Genomic DNA, 18,607 nt, shown 5'->3' with positions numbered 1-18,607 from the left:
GCAATGCACATCTATAAAAAGAGTGGTGTGTGGAGATTGTTTGACAATCATAAGTGGAGATTTATTATTGATGAAGAAAATCGTGGAAGATTACTAACTTTGGAATCAAATACAACACATGAAAAATTGAAGAATATGGTTTCAGAAGCCTATGGAATATAGCCTAGTATGGTAGATATGGAGCTAAGTTTTTTACCCACAGATCTCACTGCTGATTGTCCTCCTGTCGTTATGATGAATAATAGTCAGGTCACAAATTTTCTTTCATACTATAAAAAGAAGAAAACAATAAATTTGTGTGTGGCATTCAAAGGTGGTGTTGAGGATGTTGGGAGCAAATTCAAACTGGATTTGAATAAATAAGCAGGGGTTTCAAGTGATGATGATGACGATGGTACATCGAATGAAAACCTAGCTTTATTTGTGGGTACTGATGATGCCAAACGGAATGATGTTTTAGGGCAAAAAACAACCAAGGAGAACGCCGGTTATGGTGTTGGAACGTCGTTCAAAGGTGTGAGCGTAAGGAAGGGTCAATATTTCAAAAGCAAAGAAGTGTTACAAGCAACAATGGAATTGTATGCGATGAGGTACAACTGTGACTACAGGGTTACAAAATCTGATATAAAATTCTGGTGTATACGCTGCATAGAAGATATTTGCAAATGGAGTCTTCGTGCTGAGTGTTTAAATGGATCTACGTATTTCAAGATCAACAAGTTTGTGGGTCTCCATACTTGTGCTCCTTCAAAGAAGAAGAAATTTTGTAGGACACCATCAGCTAAAACAATTGGGCATCTCATTAAGCAGAATTATGAGGGTGTATTAGAAGGGCCTAAACCGAATGATATCATTAATATTATTCGTACAGAGTATGGTTGTGATTTTACTACCAGGCATGGGAGTCTCGTGAGTATGCAGTGAATGAAGTTAGAGGAATTCCTGAGAAGAGTTATGGTAAAATACCAAAGTACTTGTACATGATACAAGAAGCGAATCCGGGTACGTTTACAAATTATGAAGTTGATTGCAACAGTAGATTCAAATATCTATTTATTTCTTTTGGTCAGTCAATAAGAGGATTTTACAAGGGAATGAGGAAAGTTATTGTGGTTGATGGAACATTTCTGAAGAACAAATACAAAGGAGTTCTGCTAGTTGCTACAGTTGTAGATGGTAACTCTAATTTGTATCCAATAGCATTTGGAATTGCTGATTCTGAGAATGATTCTTCACGGGAGTGGTTTTTTGAGCAACTTAAGGTTGTTATTGGAGATGATAAAGATTTATCCTTCATATCAGATAGGCATGTGTCAATTAGCAAATCACTTGAAAAAATCTATCCATTGTCTAGTCATGGTATTTGCATCCACCACTTGATTGGTAATGTAATTACATATCACAAGGGAAGGGGTGTGGCTGATTTGGTTTCAAGAGCATCTAAAGATAATAGAGTTGCTGAGTTTGAAAAATATTTTGGAGAAATTTGCAATATCAGTCCTGCGATTGGAGAGTACCTAGCAGATGCTCAGGTTAAAAAATGGGCTTGATGCCACTTCCCTGGATACAAATATGACTTGAACACAAACAATGCTGTAGAATCGATCAATTCAGCTTTGAGATCACCTAGAGAGTATCCAGTAATCCCTTTGTTAGACAACATCAGAGAGATGTTAACACGGTGGTTTTTTGAGCGAAGAGAATTAAGTGCCAAGCAGAAAGATCCTTTAACTGTAAAGGTGGAGAAAAAGATTTCAAGAAGAATTGTGAAAGGTAAATACTTTAAAAGTTATCCAATTGGAAGAAACATAATACAGATTAAAGCGAATGGGGTAGACTTTGTGGTTGACTTGGAGAGAAGGACATGTTCATGTGGAAAGTTTCAAATGGGCAAACTCCCTTGCAGACACGCCATCAAAGGAGCTTTTGATATAGGCAATGATCTATATTCATATGCTGATGATATGTATAGCACTACCAGTTGGAGAGAGTATTATAAGGAGACTGTTAATCCAATAGGTATTCCAGAGAACAAATAGGGCGTCTCTGACCACGTTGAGGCTGCAAAATTTATACCACCTGAAACAAGAAGACACCCTGGTAGACGAAGAAAACGAAGACATGAAACGGTTGAAGACAAGATAAGAGCGTCTCAACAATCACAATCGTCAAAGAGACACAAGTGTAGCCGTTGTGGTAAAGAAGAACACAACCGATCAACATGTGATGTCCCAAAATAGGTGACGTTATGCCTTTGTTAGGATTTTAAACCATTCCCAGTTTATGGTTAAATTATTGATTTCTAGTTTTTGTTTAAACTTTACTCTTGAGTTGTCAAGTATACTTCAACATTTCATTATTTCACTTTTTCTGGTTTCTTCCTTAAGAACATAAAAGCAAGTTAACAACATGATCATTCTCAAATGCTAACAAATTCGATAAAAAAAATGATCAATGTGATACCCTCACAAACCAAGGAAAAAAAACAATATGCTCAGCCTAGTAATTTGCTGCATCCAATCATGATCATGCACAATATCGCTAAGATCACCATCATCTTCCTATTGCTGGTTTTTGCTTTAGACAAAGCATCCTCTATCGTCTCAAATATCTCATTTTCCATCTTCTCGTAAACTATTTTCTCAAACTCCAATCTCTCTTTTCTGAAATATTTCAAATGCTTCTCAAATTCAACATTCTTTGTAGTAAGTGTATCTATCTCGTTGACCGAAGCCTCATCATCCCATTTGAAGGTGTGATCATCGTTCCTAAGCTACACGAAGCCCAACTGTTATAATCAAAATTAAAAACAAAACTAAACGTGTAACAATGCCAATTTACCCTGTTTGATACAGCAAAGCCACAATGATAATATCTCCGGTAAGGATTGGGATCAGACTTCGATATAAGTGCTACAATTCTTTCCCCGCACCAACATCTCCTTGGGACACCAACCACTCTTCCTCTTGTACGGGAACTAGTTGATCCAGTCGAGTTTGTCGATACATTGCTCATCTTCTTCTCACAATCGAACGAGAACTAGGTCAACTTTAGGTTTCTTAAATTTGGGGATTTATGTGTGTCACCGTAAAGGATCGAGTTTGGTGCAAGATACAGAATCGGTTAAGTTATTAATTTGGTATAGATCTTAAACCAAATTAAAAAGTCGGTTTCTTGGTTTGATAGACTTGGTGAACAAAGTCATCGAAGACAAAGCCAAAAGTCATACCATATATTAAGTTAAAAATGAAACCAAAGTCACACCATATATTAAGTTAAAAATGAAACCAAAGTCATACCATATATTAAGTTAAAAATGAAACCAATTCATACCATATATTAAGTTAAAAATGAAACCAAAGTCATACCAAATATTAAGTTAAAAATGAAGACATACTAAAAAGATGAAAAATCAGTCAATTTCGACTCTACGAGTCTAACTTTGGAGGGACATAGTTCTTCATACGCTCAAATAATAGTGGATCATTTGCAGCTTCCCACAGATCGACATCAATCTTCAAACGCGCTTGTTAGATGTTCTCATCGGTCATCAAATCCAAACTTAAAGATTTCATATGACACTCGATGTATTTCAATGCATGGACCCCGTAATCGCTCTTCGACCTATTCAACTCGGACAGCACCTTCATTTCTATGATTTCATATTGTGTTACTAGAGATGGTTTTCTATTCACCTTTGCATTAATTACTTTCAAAATCCTTGGGATGCAGTTTGCGAAACACTCGACATACCTTTTATTCTTGTGTCCAACACAGTCGAAGACTTCAACAGTTCTTAAGACGAAGTTAACGCAAACAGAAATCCAGTGGTTGCCGTTGACGAAAATTGGAGCGTATATCCTGTCAAGATCTGTACCCCATTGTTTACCTGTCTTTCCGAGGAAACTCACCATTGGCATAATCGAGAAGTCTACTATCCCATTTGTGTTGACTCTTTGTTTTCAAGTACTTGGTGTATTCCACTTTGATTGTCTCACTGAACATGCAATTCATGAAACCCACACGGTCTGACTTCATTCGTCCTAAAGATGTTTTCTCCCGGAATAAATACATCATCGCATCAATTTCCTTAAAAAAAAATAAAAGTTAAATTTAAATTTGACCATGGTAAAATAATGAACAATTTAAGTATTGAGAAAAATCAAGTTTATACTTACTTGATTGTGCAACCACTTGTTGTGAGAAATGACACGATCAAGTAATTCTAAATTAATTACCGATGGACCCAACTTAAGTTGCTCGTGCCTGTGAAACAAATAGTAATTTGTAAGGTAAAAATTTTAAAATATGGATAATTGTAAATATATGTTACAAAATATATGTCTAATCTAGAATAAAAATTAGAAGACGTACCCAAGATTCCTTTGCCATGCTTCCAAAACATTCCATCTAACCTCGGATACGAAAACCAAATCAGCATCGTCGTCATACTTTCCCGCATCTATTGTAGGATCAACTTCGGGTACACATGGTTTTTGCGAAAGATGTCCTACACTTTTCTCTAAGAAATCTTGAGTGCTCAATAAATCTTGACTGTCAATATTAAGGTCTATGGCACCCGATTTGGTGAACAAATCATCGAAAACAAAGTTGTCTTCCTGTCAATGGAAATATCAAACAAAGTTTAATGTTTACAAACAAAGACATCCAAACAAAGTTTAATGTTTACAATACAATACATAAGTTCACCAAGACAATTACAATACATAAGTTTACAGTTAGCCGAATATTTAGAATAAAAATTACATAGCCGAATGTTTTCAAAAAAAAAAAATACATAGCCGATTTCCAAAATTTTTTTTACCAAGTTACTTTTTACTTACCAAACTCTTTCGTTGAACGGATGGTGATTTCCCCTATGTCAAAAATAAGAATCAATAAGTTGGTAAGGCACCATTACATATACAACACCAAACATTATATATTTTTTTTTGACTTACCACATCTTTTGGTTTAAATGATGGTGGTGTGGCTTGTGTCGAAGTTGATGCTAGAGTGGATAGTATCTCCTTCACTTATGATACATCCTCCTTCATCTTCTTCAATCGCTGGCCTATTTCTTCCTTAAAAGGTTTGAAAGAAGCTTCAAACATACCTTTAATGAATGACTTCATTTCTTCATCAAAACCATGAGTGGTTGCGGCTCGCTAACATAGGAGTTGCATTTTTCGAGTCTCTGCACCATGGTCAATGTGCTTCGTCTTTCTCTTCTTTGTGCTTGATGCTCCCACATTTACATATTGCTTCTTCTCGTTACTCTCCAACCCAGAAAATTGATTATCTCCATCACTAAGCTTAGGGTCTTCTTTCTCATCTCCAGCTACCTCACCTTCCATTTCAACATGATCATCTTCGTTTACAACCTCCTCTATCTTCTCTTCATCAACATCATCAGTCTCAACATGTCCCCACACATGGTCTCTAAAATCAAAACCAGATCGGACCAAAACATTTAAGTTTTTAACAAGCACATCATTGATCTCATCACGCCTATGAAAATCAGCCGACTCGAATATGTCAAAATTTCCTGTGATGGAAATGTATGGATAAATGATATCCTACAAAAAAACACATTTACAAAAATGTTTCTTTAGCCAACTATAAAAAAAAACAGAACCAGATTATGACTAAACCAATTAAAGAAGAATAGTGAAAGGAGTAAACTAACCTTTGGTCCAAAGGATTGCTCTATGAAGATAATGTCTTGATAAGAAACTTTTGATGTGCCCTTCCAGTTAGAACATCTAGGACCGTTTTTGAATTCCTTGTTAATCTTTTCTCCCAACAATTCTCCAATCACTAGAATTGCTTCCATAACCCATACTTGAAGTGCAAATGAGAAACCATTAAGGATATAACTGTTGGTCTTCTTCAACTCCTTTCTTGTGTCCATGATCGAGGTCACAAGAAAGTCAAAAGAATGTAAACCCCAAGGATAAGCTCTCAACTTATCAAGATCCATCACCAATTTGATGTATGAGAGAGGGATCTTTTTTCTTCTCATCCTTAGCCATCACCAAACCAGCTATGACACACACATATACAAATCTTAACTTGTCATCAGGTTCCCACTTGTGAATTTCTAGTAGGTGCACATCTATCAGCCTCTTAATGCTAATCTCCGATCTCTCTTCAACAATCTAGCCCAAAAACCTTTATCCTCTTTCCAACTGTCTTCTTTCCAAGTCTCCAAATCAAAGCTGAAATCATCCTCGTATTTGAGTCCAGTGACTGCATAATATTCTTGCATCGAAAATCTCAGTGGCTTCCTTCCAAACACAAACCAGAGTTTATGTTTCTTATATGTGATCAACTGCCTACACATGATGTTGTGTATCAAACGAGCATAGTACCCTAAACTATTTTCGTAGATGGCTAACACATTTGCAAAGATAGGATCACTCTTCACTTTCTCATACTCGGTTGGCAAAGCATACTTAATTCTTGTCAAGATAGACATTTTGCAGCTATTGTTTATCTGTTTCACTTGTGGTTCATCACCATATCTGAAAATGCGTTTAGGATACTCAACGCCTGAACAAAAGATTAACAAAAAAAATCAAACAATGCAATAAGAGTTGTTAGAAATAACAGAAAAAGCTCTCATCATGGAAACAAGCAATATTCAAAATTTATAAAAGTACCTGATATCAGTCCGCTTGATCCAGCTTTGTCGTCCATGTTCAACAAGCTAATATTGCTCATGTACACTTAACATGTGAAACATAAAACATATTACAATCAAATAACTATCAAACCAACAATAAAACCAAGAACAGTTCATAAGGGATCAAACCAACTATAAAATCTAACAAAATTGACAATTTAAAACAAAACTTAGCGATCACCAACTCAAGCTATCGGGATTTCAAAACTCTTGAGACAACCAATGAAACAATGAGATGAAGATGAACTCATAAGTGATTAACAAAAGCTATTAGCAAAATCGATTAACAAAAGCGATTAACAAATACGATTACCAAAAGCGATTAGCAAAAGCAATTAACATCAAGCAATTTAGTAATTTCAATTCAAAGGCGATTAACAAAATCTACATGCAACTTCCAAATCTATACACAATGAGAAATCTAGAGTGATTTACACTGTAATATCAAGCCGAATTTCAGGTGATGTGAAGAGAAGCAAACAACATTGAGCGATGAGAGCAAAAAAAAACATGGGAGCTAATCAAACCATGAATCGCATTAATAAGATGAAACCAAATCAGGAGGGGGACAAATCAAGGACGAAACTTCACCCAGATGAGAAAAGGATGAAAAAATAAACTCACCAATGTCGATTAGTCGGAAGAACAAGCGGCAATAATTCACCGTCCGTCAAAGCTGCCGTCGATGTCAATTTTGGAGGTTTACGATTTGGTAAAAGTGAAAAATAAGTGTAAGGGTTTTCAGGTTTTCATTCTTTGGGTTGTATAAACCTCTAAATCGATTAGAGGTTTCAATCATTTTGATTTTTCTTTTCAAATTTTGTTAATTATTATTTATTGTATTTTTGTTTTTTATTTTGGTTTTAAAAAGTAGGGATAAAACTGAGTTTTTATTATTATAAAACCTATTTCACCAAACCTAAAAAATAAAGTATATATGGACATTTTTTGAAAAAAACATCCTTTTTTCCAATTCTTCCTTTAATTTTTGAGTGATTTTCCTAAAGTTTAATAAAAAAGATTAATTCTTTTAATCTTAGTGTTTTTAAATCTTGGAAAAGTTCTTATAGGTTCTAGTTCTATATTTAGTATCAGAGACAAAACAAACATAAGTTTCTTATGTTTGAAGGTCATAACATGGGTGATATATCGTTGTGGCTAAACCTAAGAAAAAAATCTTCGTTTATACAATGTCCTATGCTTACCGTCATGAATTATAATGTGTGGTCCATGCGTACGAGGATCAAGCTCATAGTGCATAAGGTTTGGGACGCTATCGACCCCGGAACGACCCGATGATGAGAAGGATGACATGGCGAGAGCTCATCTCTTCCAATCCATACTGAAGGCACTGATTATACAGGTTGGAGACCTTGATACCTCTAAAGCCGTTTGGGATGGGATAGATTCAAAGAAACACACTTACAAACTCTAATGGCCGAGTTTGACCGACACAAGATGAAAGAGACCGACACCATCGATGCTTTCGTAGGTAAACTCTCTGAATTGTCAACAAAATCTGCTGCCTTAGGGGACAATATTGAAGAACCAAAACTTGTCAAAAAATTTCTTATGAGCCTACCATGGAAGCAATACATACATATCATTGCTTTACCTGAACAAGTTCTTGATCTTAATACCACTAGCTTTGAAGACATAGTAGGAAGGTTGAAAGCTTATGAAGAGTGGATTTCTGCTGAACAAGAAGACGAACAATCAAGCGACCAAGGAAAGCTTATGTATGCTAATATGGACATAAAATCTTACCAAGGGAACTACGGCTCAGGCGGAAGAGGTAGAGATCAAGGTGGACATTTTTTTTCAGATGAGGGAGAGGACGAGGAAGTTATTGGAATCAATCGAATGGCAGATATAGGTAAGAGCAAGACAAGTCTAGGGTAATTTGTTTTCAGTGTGATAAACTAGGACATTATGCATCAGAATGTCTAGATCGATTGCTTAAACTCCAAGAAACATGAGAGAATGAAGGTGATGATAGTAAAGAAGTTGAGGAACTCATGATACGTGAAGTAGTATACCTTAATGAGAAGAATGTGACGCCAAACAATTTCGAAAAGCATGATATCAATGTCTGGTATCTTGATAATGGAGCAAGCAATCATATGTCCGGAAATCTGACTTACTTCTCCAAACTTGACAAGACGGTCATGGGTAAGGTGCGGTTCGGGGATGATACACCCATTGATATAAAAGGGAAATGTTCAGTTCTCTTTGTCACCAAGAATGGAGACAAGAAAGTTTTGGCGGATTACTACTATATACCAGATTTTAAGAGCAATATCATAAGTCTCGGGCAGGCTACAGAGTCAGGGTGTGACGTAAGAATGAAAGAAAACTATCTCACATTGCATGATCGAAACGGTATCTTGTTGATGAAGGCTAAAAGATCCAAAAAATCGTCTCTACAAAGTACTCAGGGAAGGTAGTGAAACTACTAAATGTCTGCAATTGATGGCACAAAGTGATTTCACTAGATGACATGAAAGGTTAGGACACATTGGCATAAAAACCATGAAGAAAATGGTACATAAGGAGCTAGTTATTGGTATACCAAATGAAAGGAAACATGTGTCTCATGTTTCCTCAGAAAGCAAACAAGGCAAGGTTTTCCCTAAGCAACATCTTTCTGTGCATCAAAGATACTTGAACTCAAACATGGAGATCTTTGCAGTCATATTACACCCTCTACGTCTGCTCAAAACAGAGATATCATTGTCTTAATTGAATATCACTCACGCTATATTTGGTCACTACTCTTGAAAAAGAGCGACACGTTCGGAAAGTTCAAGAAATCCAAGGTAACGGTAGAACAAGAAACATGAGATTTTATTAAAACGTTTCGAACAGATAGGGGAGGAGAGTTTATGTCTCACAAATTTCAAGCTTTTTGTGATGATTCTGATATTACAAGACACTTAACTACGCATACACACCTCAACAAAACATATTGATTTGCCGTAATAGAACACTCTTAAAGATGACTAGAAGTATACTGAAACATATGGGTATGCCAAATTATCTTTGGGGAGAAGCGGTGAGACATGCTACGTATCTAATTAATAGTGTTGCAACCAGAGATTTGGACACAAAGATTCCATACAAATTTTTTAAAGGAAGAAAGCCTAGTGTTGATCATTTACTTGTCTTTCACAACAAGAAAACATGGAATTGCCGACTACAAAAACAGTCACTATACAGTCGAAAACTACTTATTAATGACTGATTGGCGACTGACATACGTAGTCACTAAACAGTGCATCACAAAAATAATCAGTCGCTAAACAGTCGACACGGAGCTACTAGTTGGTGACTGATAATTGTGGTCGTTCTTCCCTCGCCAAACAGTCGCTAATGTTGCGACTGAATTGCAACGCTTTAGCGACTGATCAGGTTACTCATTTGCGACTATTTTGGTTACTGATTTGTGTAGGTTTCGGTGATTGTTTTACAACTGTTTAATTATCATGTTTTTAAAAAATCATGGTAAAAATGAATTATTTGATTTTGTAATACCAAAACTGATTATGAAAACTATAACTAAACATAAAAAACATGAAATTAAACAAAGACATAAGTTTCAACATACATCCAACATAAGTTCCAGAAAACATCCAAACATCCAAGAGTACAAGTCGCAAATATTACAAAAGTTTTCATAATCATGAGGGAAGGAGGGATAGAGAAGGAACCTAACTTTGAACATCAGAAGGGTTTGGTTCATTGGTTTGAGACTCGAGGAAGGCGACATAGTTTGGGTTAGTCTTGAGGAAGCTCACCAAGAGTGAGATCTCTGCTTGTTGCTCAGATGCAACCCGTAAAGCCTCAGCTGCAATCCGTGAAGCCTCTGCGTCACGCTCTGCGTGTAGAGCTGCTTGTTGCTCTATTTTGCGGTTAGCTTCTTCAAGCTGTTGTTGTAGGCTTGTGAAAGTAGAAGAGCTTCCATGGAACTTCCGCTTCCCGTTAATGTAACTCCCTAAGCTTCCACCTCCAAAGTATGTTCCTCTATCACTTATGAAAGTAGACTGCATAAACAAAACAGACAGAAAAGTTAACATAATTACTTAACAATGAAAAACTTAATAGATTATTAGAAAGAAGCAAATTACCTGAAGAAAGAGCTCATCATCCTCCTCGTGAGATAGCTCTGATCGACGTGAAGTACCATCAGAAGACTCATCATTATCCCGAGCAGCCAACTTAGCTTTCCTTTTTTTCTTATATGTCTCATGAACTGCTTGCGCTTTCTTATCCACAAAAGTACCATCTTTTTTGGTATGAGTCCTGAGAAATACTTCAGGAATAGTTGGCGGTCTTCCTAATTCTACTTCCTGAAATGTTAAACAATTAAAAGGTTAGGAACCATATGATGTCAAGTAATTAAACAATGAAAAGGTTATGATGTAACTCACCGTCTCTTGTTTGATTTGTAAGTAAGACTTCGGACCTGGTACATGCTTGTGAGGGCCAAGACCATTACGGTCAGACATTCGAGCTGCTAAAGTGGTTGCACTCTTTGCCATGGCTTCTTCTGCGTTCCAATAGTCACACATTTCTTTCCAAATAGATTTCTCAATCCAACTCAGTTTCACTTGATCTCGCTGAGCTACTGCCTTGGAAACCATGTCTTTCATACAGTTTTGATAATTGGTATAGAACTTTTCTTTAACCACACCGGTTAGTGAGGGATCCCAGGTGTGTGTTTTCTACAAAAGAAGACTAGTGTTAGTGATAAAAAAAAACCAAACAAACAAAATACATATACAGAAATCAAATTGAAAGGAGTAGAATTTAAGCGAATTCCAAGAAGTATTTTTCTCTTCTTACATTAGGAACACAACCCCAACTGTAATATGTCCCATCAAACTTGTTTGTAAACACTTTTGTAATCTTTCGGGTAAGTGATGACTTGTCTTTACCAAACCTTCAAACACAAACAAATCAAAAGTAAAATTCTAATCAAACACAAACAAACCTTCAAACATAAACAAATCGAAAGTACCAAATTCTTAAAATTCTAATCAAACACAAATACAAGTGTTCCAAACACAAACAAACCTAAAAATTCTAATTAATCCAAGAAAAATTCTAATTAATTTAATCAACTAAAAAATCTTATCTTACCAAGTGGTTCCACGCTCTAATGAGGGAGAGAGGTCAGTGGTATACAACTCACGGCCTGTTTGGACAAGCATGTCATGTAAAGAAGCGAGTACATCAGCGGGGAGATTTGATTGCCTTAAATCGTCAACCTCAGAATCAGCTTCTTCTTCCTCATGTGAGTTAGGCGATTGAGAACTGTGATGTGATGCAGAAGCTGGTCGAGGTTCAACAGATTGAGAAGAGGGTAGTCGATGATTTGATATGTGAGGAGACTGTCCAGGTAGAGGAGACTGTCAAGGTAGAGGAGACTGTCGAGGTCGATTCGAGACTTGAGGAGACTGTTGATGATGATTCGTGACTGACGGTTTAGGAGATTCTCAAAGTTGACTCGAGCATTCTGGTGGATTCATCGCGGAGGCGAGAGGTTGAGGAAAAGGACGCCTGATTGGAGCTCCGCTGGAAGGGGTTGCTCCCGGAAATCTCCTCGAGTTCTCGAACAGATTTGTCAAAGGTGGATAGTCTCTGTAAGTAGGTGTAGGTCTCGCTGGAGGCTGGAGGATTGGGACATGAATTCCCATAGAATCAGTGTCTAGGTCTCGCTGGTTCGACGACGTGAAGGCATACTGGCTGGGAAGAGTAGCGGGTCTTCGATTCGCCATTTGTGAGGTTCCAGAGGTTCGATTTGAGAGTTTTCTTCTTCCTCCTCCTCTTTTCTTTACTCCAGCCGTCAAAATCGAGAGATACTAGGACAAGGATGCAGATCTAAGGTTTTCTCAAGGGTTTTCTCGGGGATGAAGATAAATGAGGGATTAGGGTTTTCTAGGGGATGAAGATGAGATCGATTTGGGTTTTCGCCGTTTTGTTACGGCCCAGTTTTGGTTTAAGGTCCAAATAAAATATATCAGTCGCTAACGAGTAGCTGTTTAGTCGCAACTTTTGGCGAATGTCAAATTGGTTTCGCAATTAGTCGCAAATTGGCAACTAAACTGCGACATTATGCATCAATCTCGAATTAGAGTCTACTAGGCGACTATTTTACTTTAGTAGCCATTCAGTAGCAAAACAATCGCTATTCAGTCGCTATATTTAGCGACTGTGTTTTAAGTCGCAACTTGCAATCGGAAATTCCATGTTTTCTTGTAGTGTTTAGTTGTGTGTGTTTCGCTAAAACAGAGGCTCATCATATAAAGAAACTTGATGACAAGTCATGAGTCTTGGTACATCTTGGAATTGAACTAGGTTCAAAAGCTTAACGGTTGTTTGATCCAATAAATAAGAAAGTAGTGGTGAGTAGAGACGTAATATTTGATGAAAGTAAGAGATTGACTTGAAGTTATCGAGGAAGGGCGACACGTGAAGATGGTGGGACATTTGGAATAAGTTTCAAGTAATTTGGTAACAATGGATTTTTAGATGTTAATGATGGGGATATGTAGAGATACAAAGAAGAAAGACACGAAGAAGATAACTGACTATGTGGAGGAAGATGACAATGGTACAGTTGAAATAGAAACAGAAACAGAGAGTGTACTAAAACAAGAATAGTCTAAATTGCGAGCTTTATTGCGACCAAAAACAAAAACAAAGTACTGAGGAGACTATGTTTTGTTCGCTGAAGCTGAAAGCGAACATCTCCTAATGGTAATAGATGGGGAACCATGGGATTTTAGTGAGGCAGAAAAATAAGAAGTTTGGAAGGATGCTTGTGACGAAGAGATTGCATCAATAACAACTTAACAAAACTTGGGATTTGGTTGATCTTCCTATGGTAGCCAAACCAATAGGTTTAAAGTGGGTTTTTAAACTGAAGCGTAATTCTGATGAAAGTATTAACAAACACTAGGCAAGACTCGTAGTAAAAGGTTATATGCAAACACATGGAGTTGATTTTGATGAAGTCTTTGTGCCAGTAGCACTCATTGAAACGGTTTGGTTTATCATTGCACTAGCAGCTTCGAATGACTAGGAAATACATCACTTGGATGTAAAAACTGTGTTTCTTCATGGAGAGCTAAAAGAAACATTGTTTGTTACTCAGCCTGAAGTATATGTAACTAAAGAGTGAGGATAAGGTATAAAAACTAAACAAGGCACTCTATGGGCAAAAGCAAGCACCGAGAGCATAGAACCCCAAGCTAAACTAAGAACTTAAGGATTTTATTTTTTTAAGTACTTCAAGGATCCTTCTCTATATCGAAATCATGAAAAAAGCATCTTCTTCTTGTAGTCGCATATGTGGAGGATCTACTAATGACGAGATCAAGTCTAAGCATTATTCTAGAGTTCAAAAGAGGAATGGCCTCTAAGTTTGAGATGAGTGATCTTTGTAGATTGACTTTTTACATTGGCATTGAAGTACTTCAACACGAAGATGGGATTACTTTTAAACAAGAAAGGTATACGACTTAAATATTACGTGATGTTGGAATTATATACTGATGGATGCTAGGTTAAAATTTTCTAAAGAATAGGAGAAGTGAAGCATCGACAAGACATAATACAAAAGAAACATTGGCTGCCTTCGTCACTTACTTCACACACGACCAGATCACACCCGACCAGACCTTCGTAACATATGAACCTTTTGAAGTCCCGGCCAAATCTTTGATTACTCTTTTTCAAAATCCGCTTCTAAGAGTGTTATTTTATCATTAGAATTCAAGGAGTTCTTTTGCCATCCAATTAAACCTTTTCTACGCAATCTCAATCTTGTCGTCACTGAAACACAAGATCCAACTTTATGTTTATTACAAGATCTGAGAACCATCACCTTACCAGCCTCTTTATGCAGATTAGATACTAGAAACTGAATTGCCCTCTATAAGCGTCTTGTGAGGCCACCAACTTTATCAATACTGGTCTGTGATCTGACCCCCTTATATCTAGAAAGGCCTGATTAGATACTAGAAACTGTTTTATAACTCTTGATTCCCAATAAATCTATCCATTCTACATTGAATCCCATGATCTCCTCTCCTTCCAGCCCAAGTAAATCTATTGCTTGTACTTGGTAGTTTAGCCATATCACACACACTTAACGTGTCCGTGAAGGGTTTAAACTCATAATCACATCTTCTTGGCCCACCATTCTTTTCCCCATTATGCAAAAGATCATTTAAATCACCAAACATTAGCCCTGAGACCAAATATCTGGATCCGCCGGATATTCGGATTCGGGTCTGATATTCGCTCCGAAAAACCGAATATCCGATCGAACGGATTTGGAGGCGGATAGCAAAATAGCAAATCCGGGTGAATCCGGATACAGATCCGGATATTAATAAATATTTGGGCTGAATATCCGGATCTGGTCCATATATAGTTTTTTAAGCCTTTGTCCACATAAAAGATCCATATTAGTATCTTTATAAGCCCATAATTTTAAAAGCCCACAAGAAAACTAGGGTTTTCACCAAACTAATGAATCCGCCGGATACGGATCCGGATCCAGATACCTCCAAAAAACCCGGATATTCGGATCGCCTGAGGGTGCACCAATTATCTTTCCTACCTACTCCGATCTTTGATAATATTTCCCATCTGAAGGACCTTTTTTCCTATTTGGATCACCATAAACGCAAGAAACAAAGATATTGAATGCTCCAAACTGTACTTGAGCATCCAATAAATTCTTATCTACAAACAGAACATCCACCTTTACACTACTCTTATAGAAGACCGCCAAACCTTCGCACTTCCCAACCGGTTCTACTGTAAAAACAAGATCATTAACAGACATTGCAAATTCACCAAACCGACTCTTTTATGCATAGTTTCCATCAAGAACAACATCTACGGAAAATGGTTTTTACGTTTCTCCTTGAGACGAGGAATTGCCAAGTCATGAGACCGTCCCAATCCTTCACAATTACAGCTGATTATGCTTATTAAGGGTTAGGCAGTCCCCCCTTTGGGACCACCTCTTGAGGATTAAGCTTTGGCTGTTTCGCAATGCTTGTTCCCTCATCATCTCCTTTTCTTTTAACCATAGATCCTATCTTACTACTCTCTCTAATCTCCATATCCCAACAATCCATAATTGGTTTAGCCATGACCTGCTTTTTGACATTTTTTCATCGGCTTTTTCCTACCCTTCGGCTTTGGTTTAGCTTTGGTAGTAGCAATCTCGGAGGAGTCAGCATTATTGAGAAAGACTCCATAAACCGTTGGATTTTTAGGAAAGGGTGGAGCCAGGGCTACAAATTTTCAGGCACCTCCATAGCATTCCCTGTCTCTTTTTCTATCAACCATTATTTGTCTCTTTTCCCTCTACTGCTGCCAGCATCTGTCAGAAATTATCATCGCTATTTCTCTCATCTCCCTTTCAGCAAGTTCATAGTTGAAAACCCTTTCCTTTATTGACATCTTGATGGAAAAAGGGTAGAGTCTCCAACTTAAGGACTGACTTTTGTGCAAACAGATCCTTTTCCACATCCTTGACTAAAGATTTAAACTTGTCAATCCGAAGAAGTTTTTCTTCTTCTGACGAAACTCTAAGATATTGTCTTATCCCTTCAAAAAATATATTGGTGAAATTTTAGGTCTTCCAAAGGTAGGATCTAACCCAACTTGGTTTTCTTTTAGCACCCCATACAAGGGATCATACATCTTTAACACTGGCTCATTTCCCTGTTTTGTCAAAGGGGTACCTGCTTTCCTAGCATCTTCTTCTGCTTGTTTCTTCATCATCATAATAGGTCACGACTCTCTCTCGTTTGTCATCCTTTGACATTCAAAACATATTTTTGAACTCTTTCATACTCGAAATTCACTGAAGTTGATCCCCCATTTGGTAGGTTGACAATCTTTGATCTTCTTAAAGGCCTCAGGACATCGAATAAAACCTTAACCCTAAGAGCATTTTCATCAGTCATCCTGAGGTTGGTGTCAACCTAATAAAAAATAAAAAAAAGTAATAAAAAGGTGATAAAAGAGAGAGACACAAGGTCTGGTCAGAGACTTGCATAGACACTCTCACACCTCCTTTTGGCTAAGTGTCATAACTTGATTGGCTGATTTTTAAAAAACAAACAAAATTTAAACTAAATGATATTATTATATTAAAATATTATTGCAGAATCCATTTTCATAGGATTACGGATGGTTATGCTCTAATAAAATCATGTAGTTGGGATTTCTCAGGATCAAAGGCTACTTCTATGACCTGCCCAAACACCTCTCCCAGGGCCGTGAGAGCTTTTTTTGGTATAGAAGTTTATCGGCAGGTTCCACATCTGGATGACTGGATCCACATGGGCGTCAGTTGAAGATAAGTATCTGGAGGGTTCTCTTACCATTGATCCACTACTATCATCCATTCATTGAAGGTATGCACTCCGTTCTCTAGCACCTCTACTAAATCATGTTCAGAAGCGAGAAAGAACTGAAATCTTTCTTTTGATAAGGCCACTCCTCTCGTTCTTCCAACTTTTTGCCACTTTCGAGGCATGTTACAGATAAGCTGATCCATCGGTTGACAAGCGGGATTCTGTGGTCTTCCCACTAAACTCAAAAAAATTTGTTCGCAGGACAAGAATTCTAGTAAGTCAAGCATCTCGAAAAGTACGTCATCCTCCTCCAGGGACATAGCCATCAGAGCTCAATCCATGGCTGACGACATGGCTTTTTCTAACTGATAATTTCCTGATCTGAGATCTAGTGTTCTCCTCTCACCTATCAACTTGTTCTTTTTTTATATCTTGATACTTTACACAGAATAATCAGCGAAAATAGAACCTTTGTACAATCTAGCGATCACTTGAAATCTTGAAATTCAAGAATACTCAAGAAACTCTATTACCTTTTTTGCAAGTTCTTCAGAAAAGATACAAAAAATGTGTATATCGGATGAAAAGGTCTATTGGGAGAGTGTTTTATCCCTGTCAAATCTCGATTCTAACCCTAATGAAAACCACTAGTTTAGAAAAACGGTCTTAAAAGAAAAAAGAAAATTTTTTGTTATCACGCAACAGATTATAACATGATTTTAGTTAATTAATACTGTCAATTACTTTTATAAACTACTTACTAATAAAAGGGGTTATTTCATCAGATTTTTAAAATTCATTTTTAGATTGCCACATGGCAAAGGCAAAAACTCTATTCTAAAAAATCTATAATATCATTATTATCGCCTAAACATGTCTACTCTTCTTCCTCTTATTTTTCTTAATCATCGAACTATAATGATTTATCATTCATCGTCCCTTGAGTTAACAATCCACTTTAAAGAATCACTTAATCTCCCCATCAGTTAATCTAACTCGCTTTTTCAATGCTACCTCTCCAATCCGACTGTCAGCTCCGGCTCATAGCTAGGGCGAGAGGGGCAATTGCCATGGGACAATAATTTTTTATAAAAAAAAAAACATTAAGCAAATAGGGACCAGAAAAAAAAGAAAGTAAAAATTTATGTTGAAAATGGTCCTAAAAAATTGTATGCGTAGGGACAAACTTTTTTTTTAGACGGGGCTGCCGACTGTCCATCCGATCAACGGCGGCTAGATTTTGTCTCCACCAAAAACGAACCGTAGCCACGAGAGGCCCATCAATGGTTTTCCAAATTCCATCGCCACCAGAGCCGTCAATGGTTTTCCAATTGTTGTGTAAAAACATAGAGAAACTAATCGAAGAAAGGGGCATATTCATGCAAAACTAAAATAATAAATCGATAGGCAAGCTAGCGGAACGAAGAAGGTGAAAGGGATCACCAAATAGATAAGGTAATTATTTAAGAAAAAAACATTTTTTGTGACACTGACACCCATGCATTATAATTGATTAGGTTTGTAATGTTTT

The 18,607-nt window shown here is 37.0% G+C and overlaps 2 protein-coding genes and 1 pseudogene across 2 annotated transcripts; 1 reads left to right on the top strand and 2 right to left on the bottom strand.

Annotated features, from left to right (window-relative positions):
* Positions 1–2,494: 2,494 nt before the first annotated feature.
* On the bottom strand, positions 2,495–3,015 carry LOC104779201 (uncharacterized protein At4g04775-like). Its single transcript, XM_010503577.1, has 2 exons — positions 2,842–3,015; positions 2,495–2,773 (listed from the first exon to the last, which is right to left on the bottom strand). The coding sequence occupies exons 1-2, from the start codon at positions 3,013–3,015 to the stop codon at positions 2,495–2,497; spliced, it is 453 nt and encodes a 150-aa protein (XP_010501879.1).
* Positions 3,016–3,428: 413 nt separating this feature from the next.
* LOC147947690 (uncharacterized) lies at positions 3,429–6,726 on the bottom strand (annotated as a pseudogene).
* Positions 6,727–8,122: 1,396 nt separating this feature from the next.
* LOC147947689 (uncharacterized) lies at positions 8,123–9,135 on the top strand. The gene is made up of 2 exons (XM_087507396.1): positions 8,123–8,564; positions 8,678–9,135. The coding sequence occupies exons 1-2, from the start codon at positions 8,123–8,125 to the stop codon at positions 9,133–9,135; spliced, it is 900 nt and encodes a 299-aa protein (XP_087363522.1).
* Positions 9,136–18,607: the final 9,472 nt, after the last annotated feature.

Source organism: Camelina sativa, chromosome 3, assembly GCF_030686135.1.
Source record: "Camelina sativa cultivar CO46 ecotype springtype chromosome 3, ASM3068613v1".
NCBI classification, from domain to species: Eukaryota; Viridiplantae; Streptophyta; class Magnoliopsida; order Brassicales; family Brassicaceae; genus Camelina; species Camelina sativa.
Note: the sequence above shows the minus strand (reverse complement) of the source record. Positions and strands in the feature narration are given on the sequence as shown.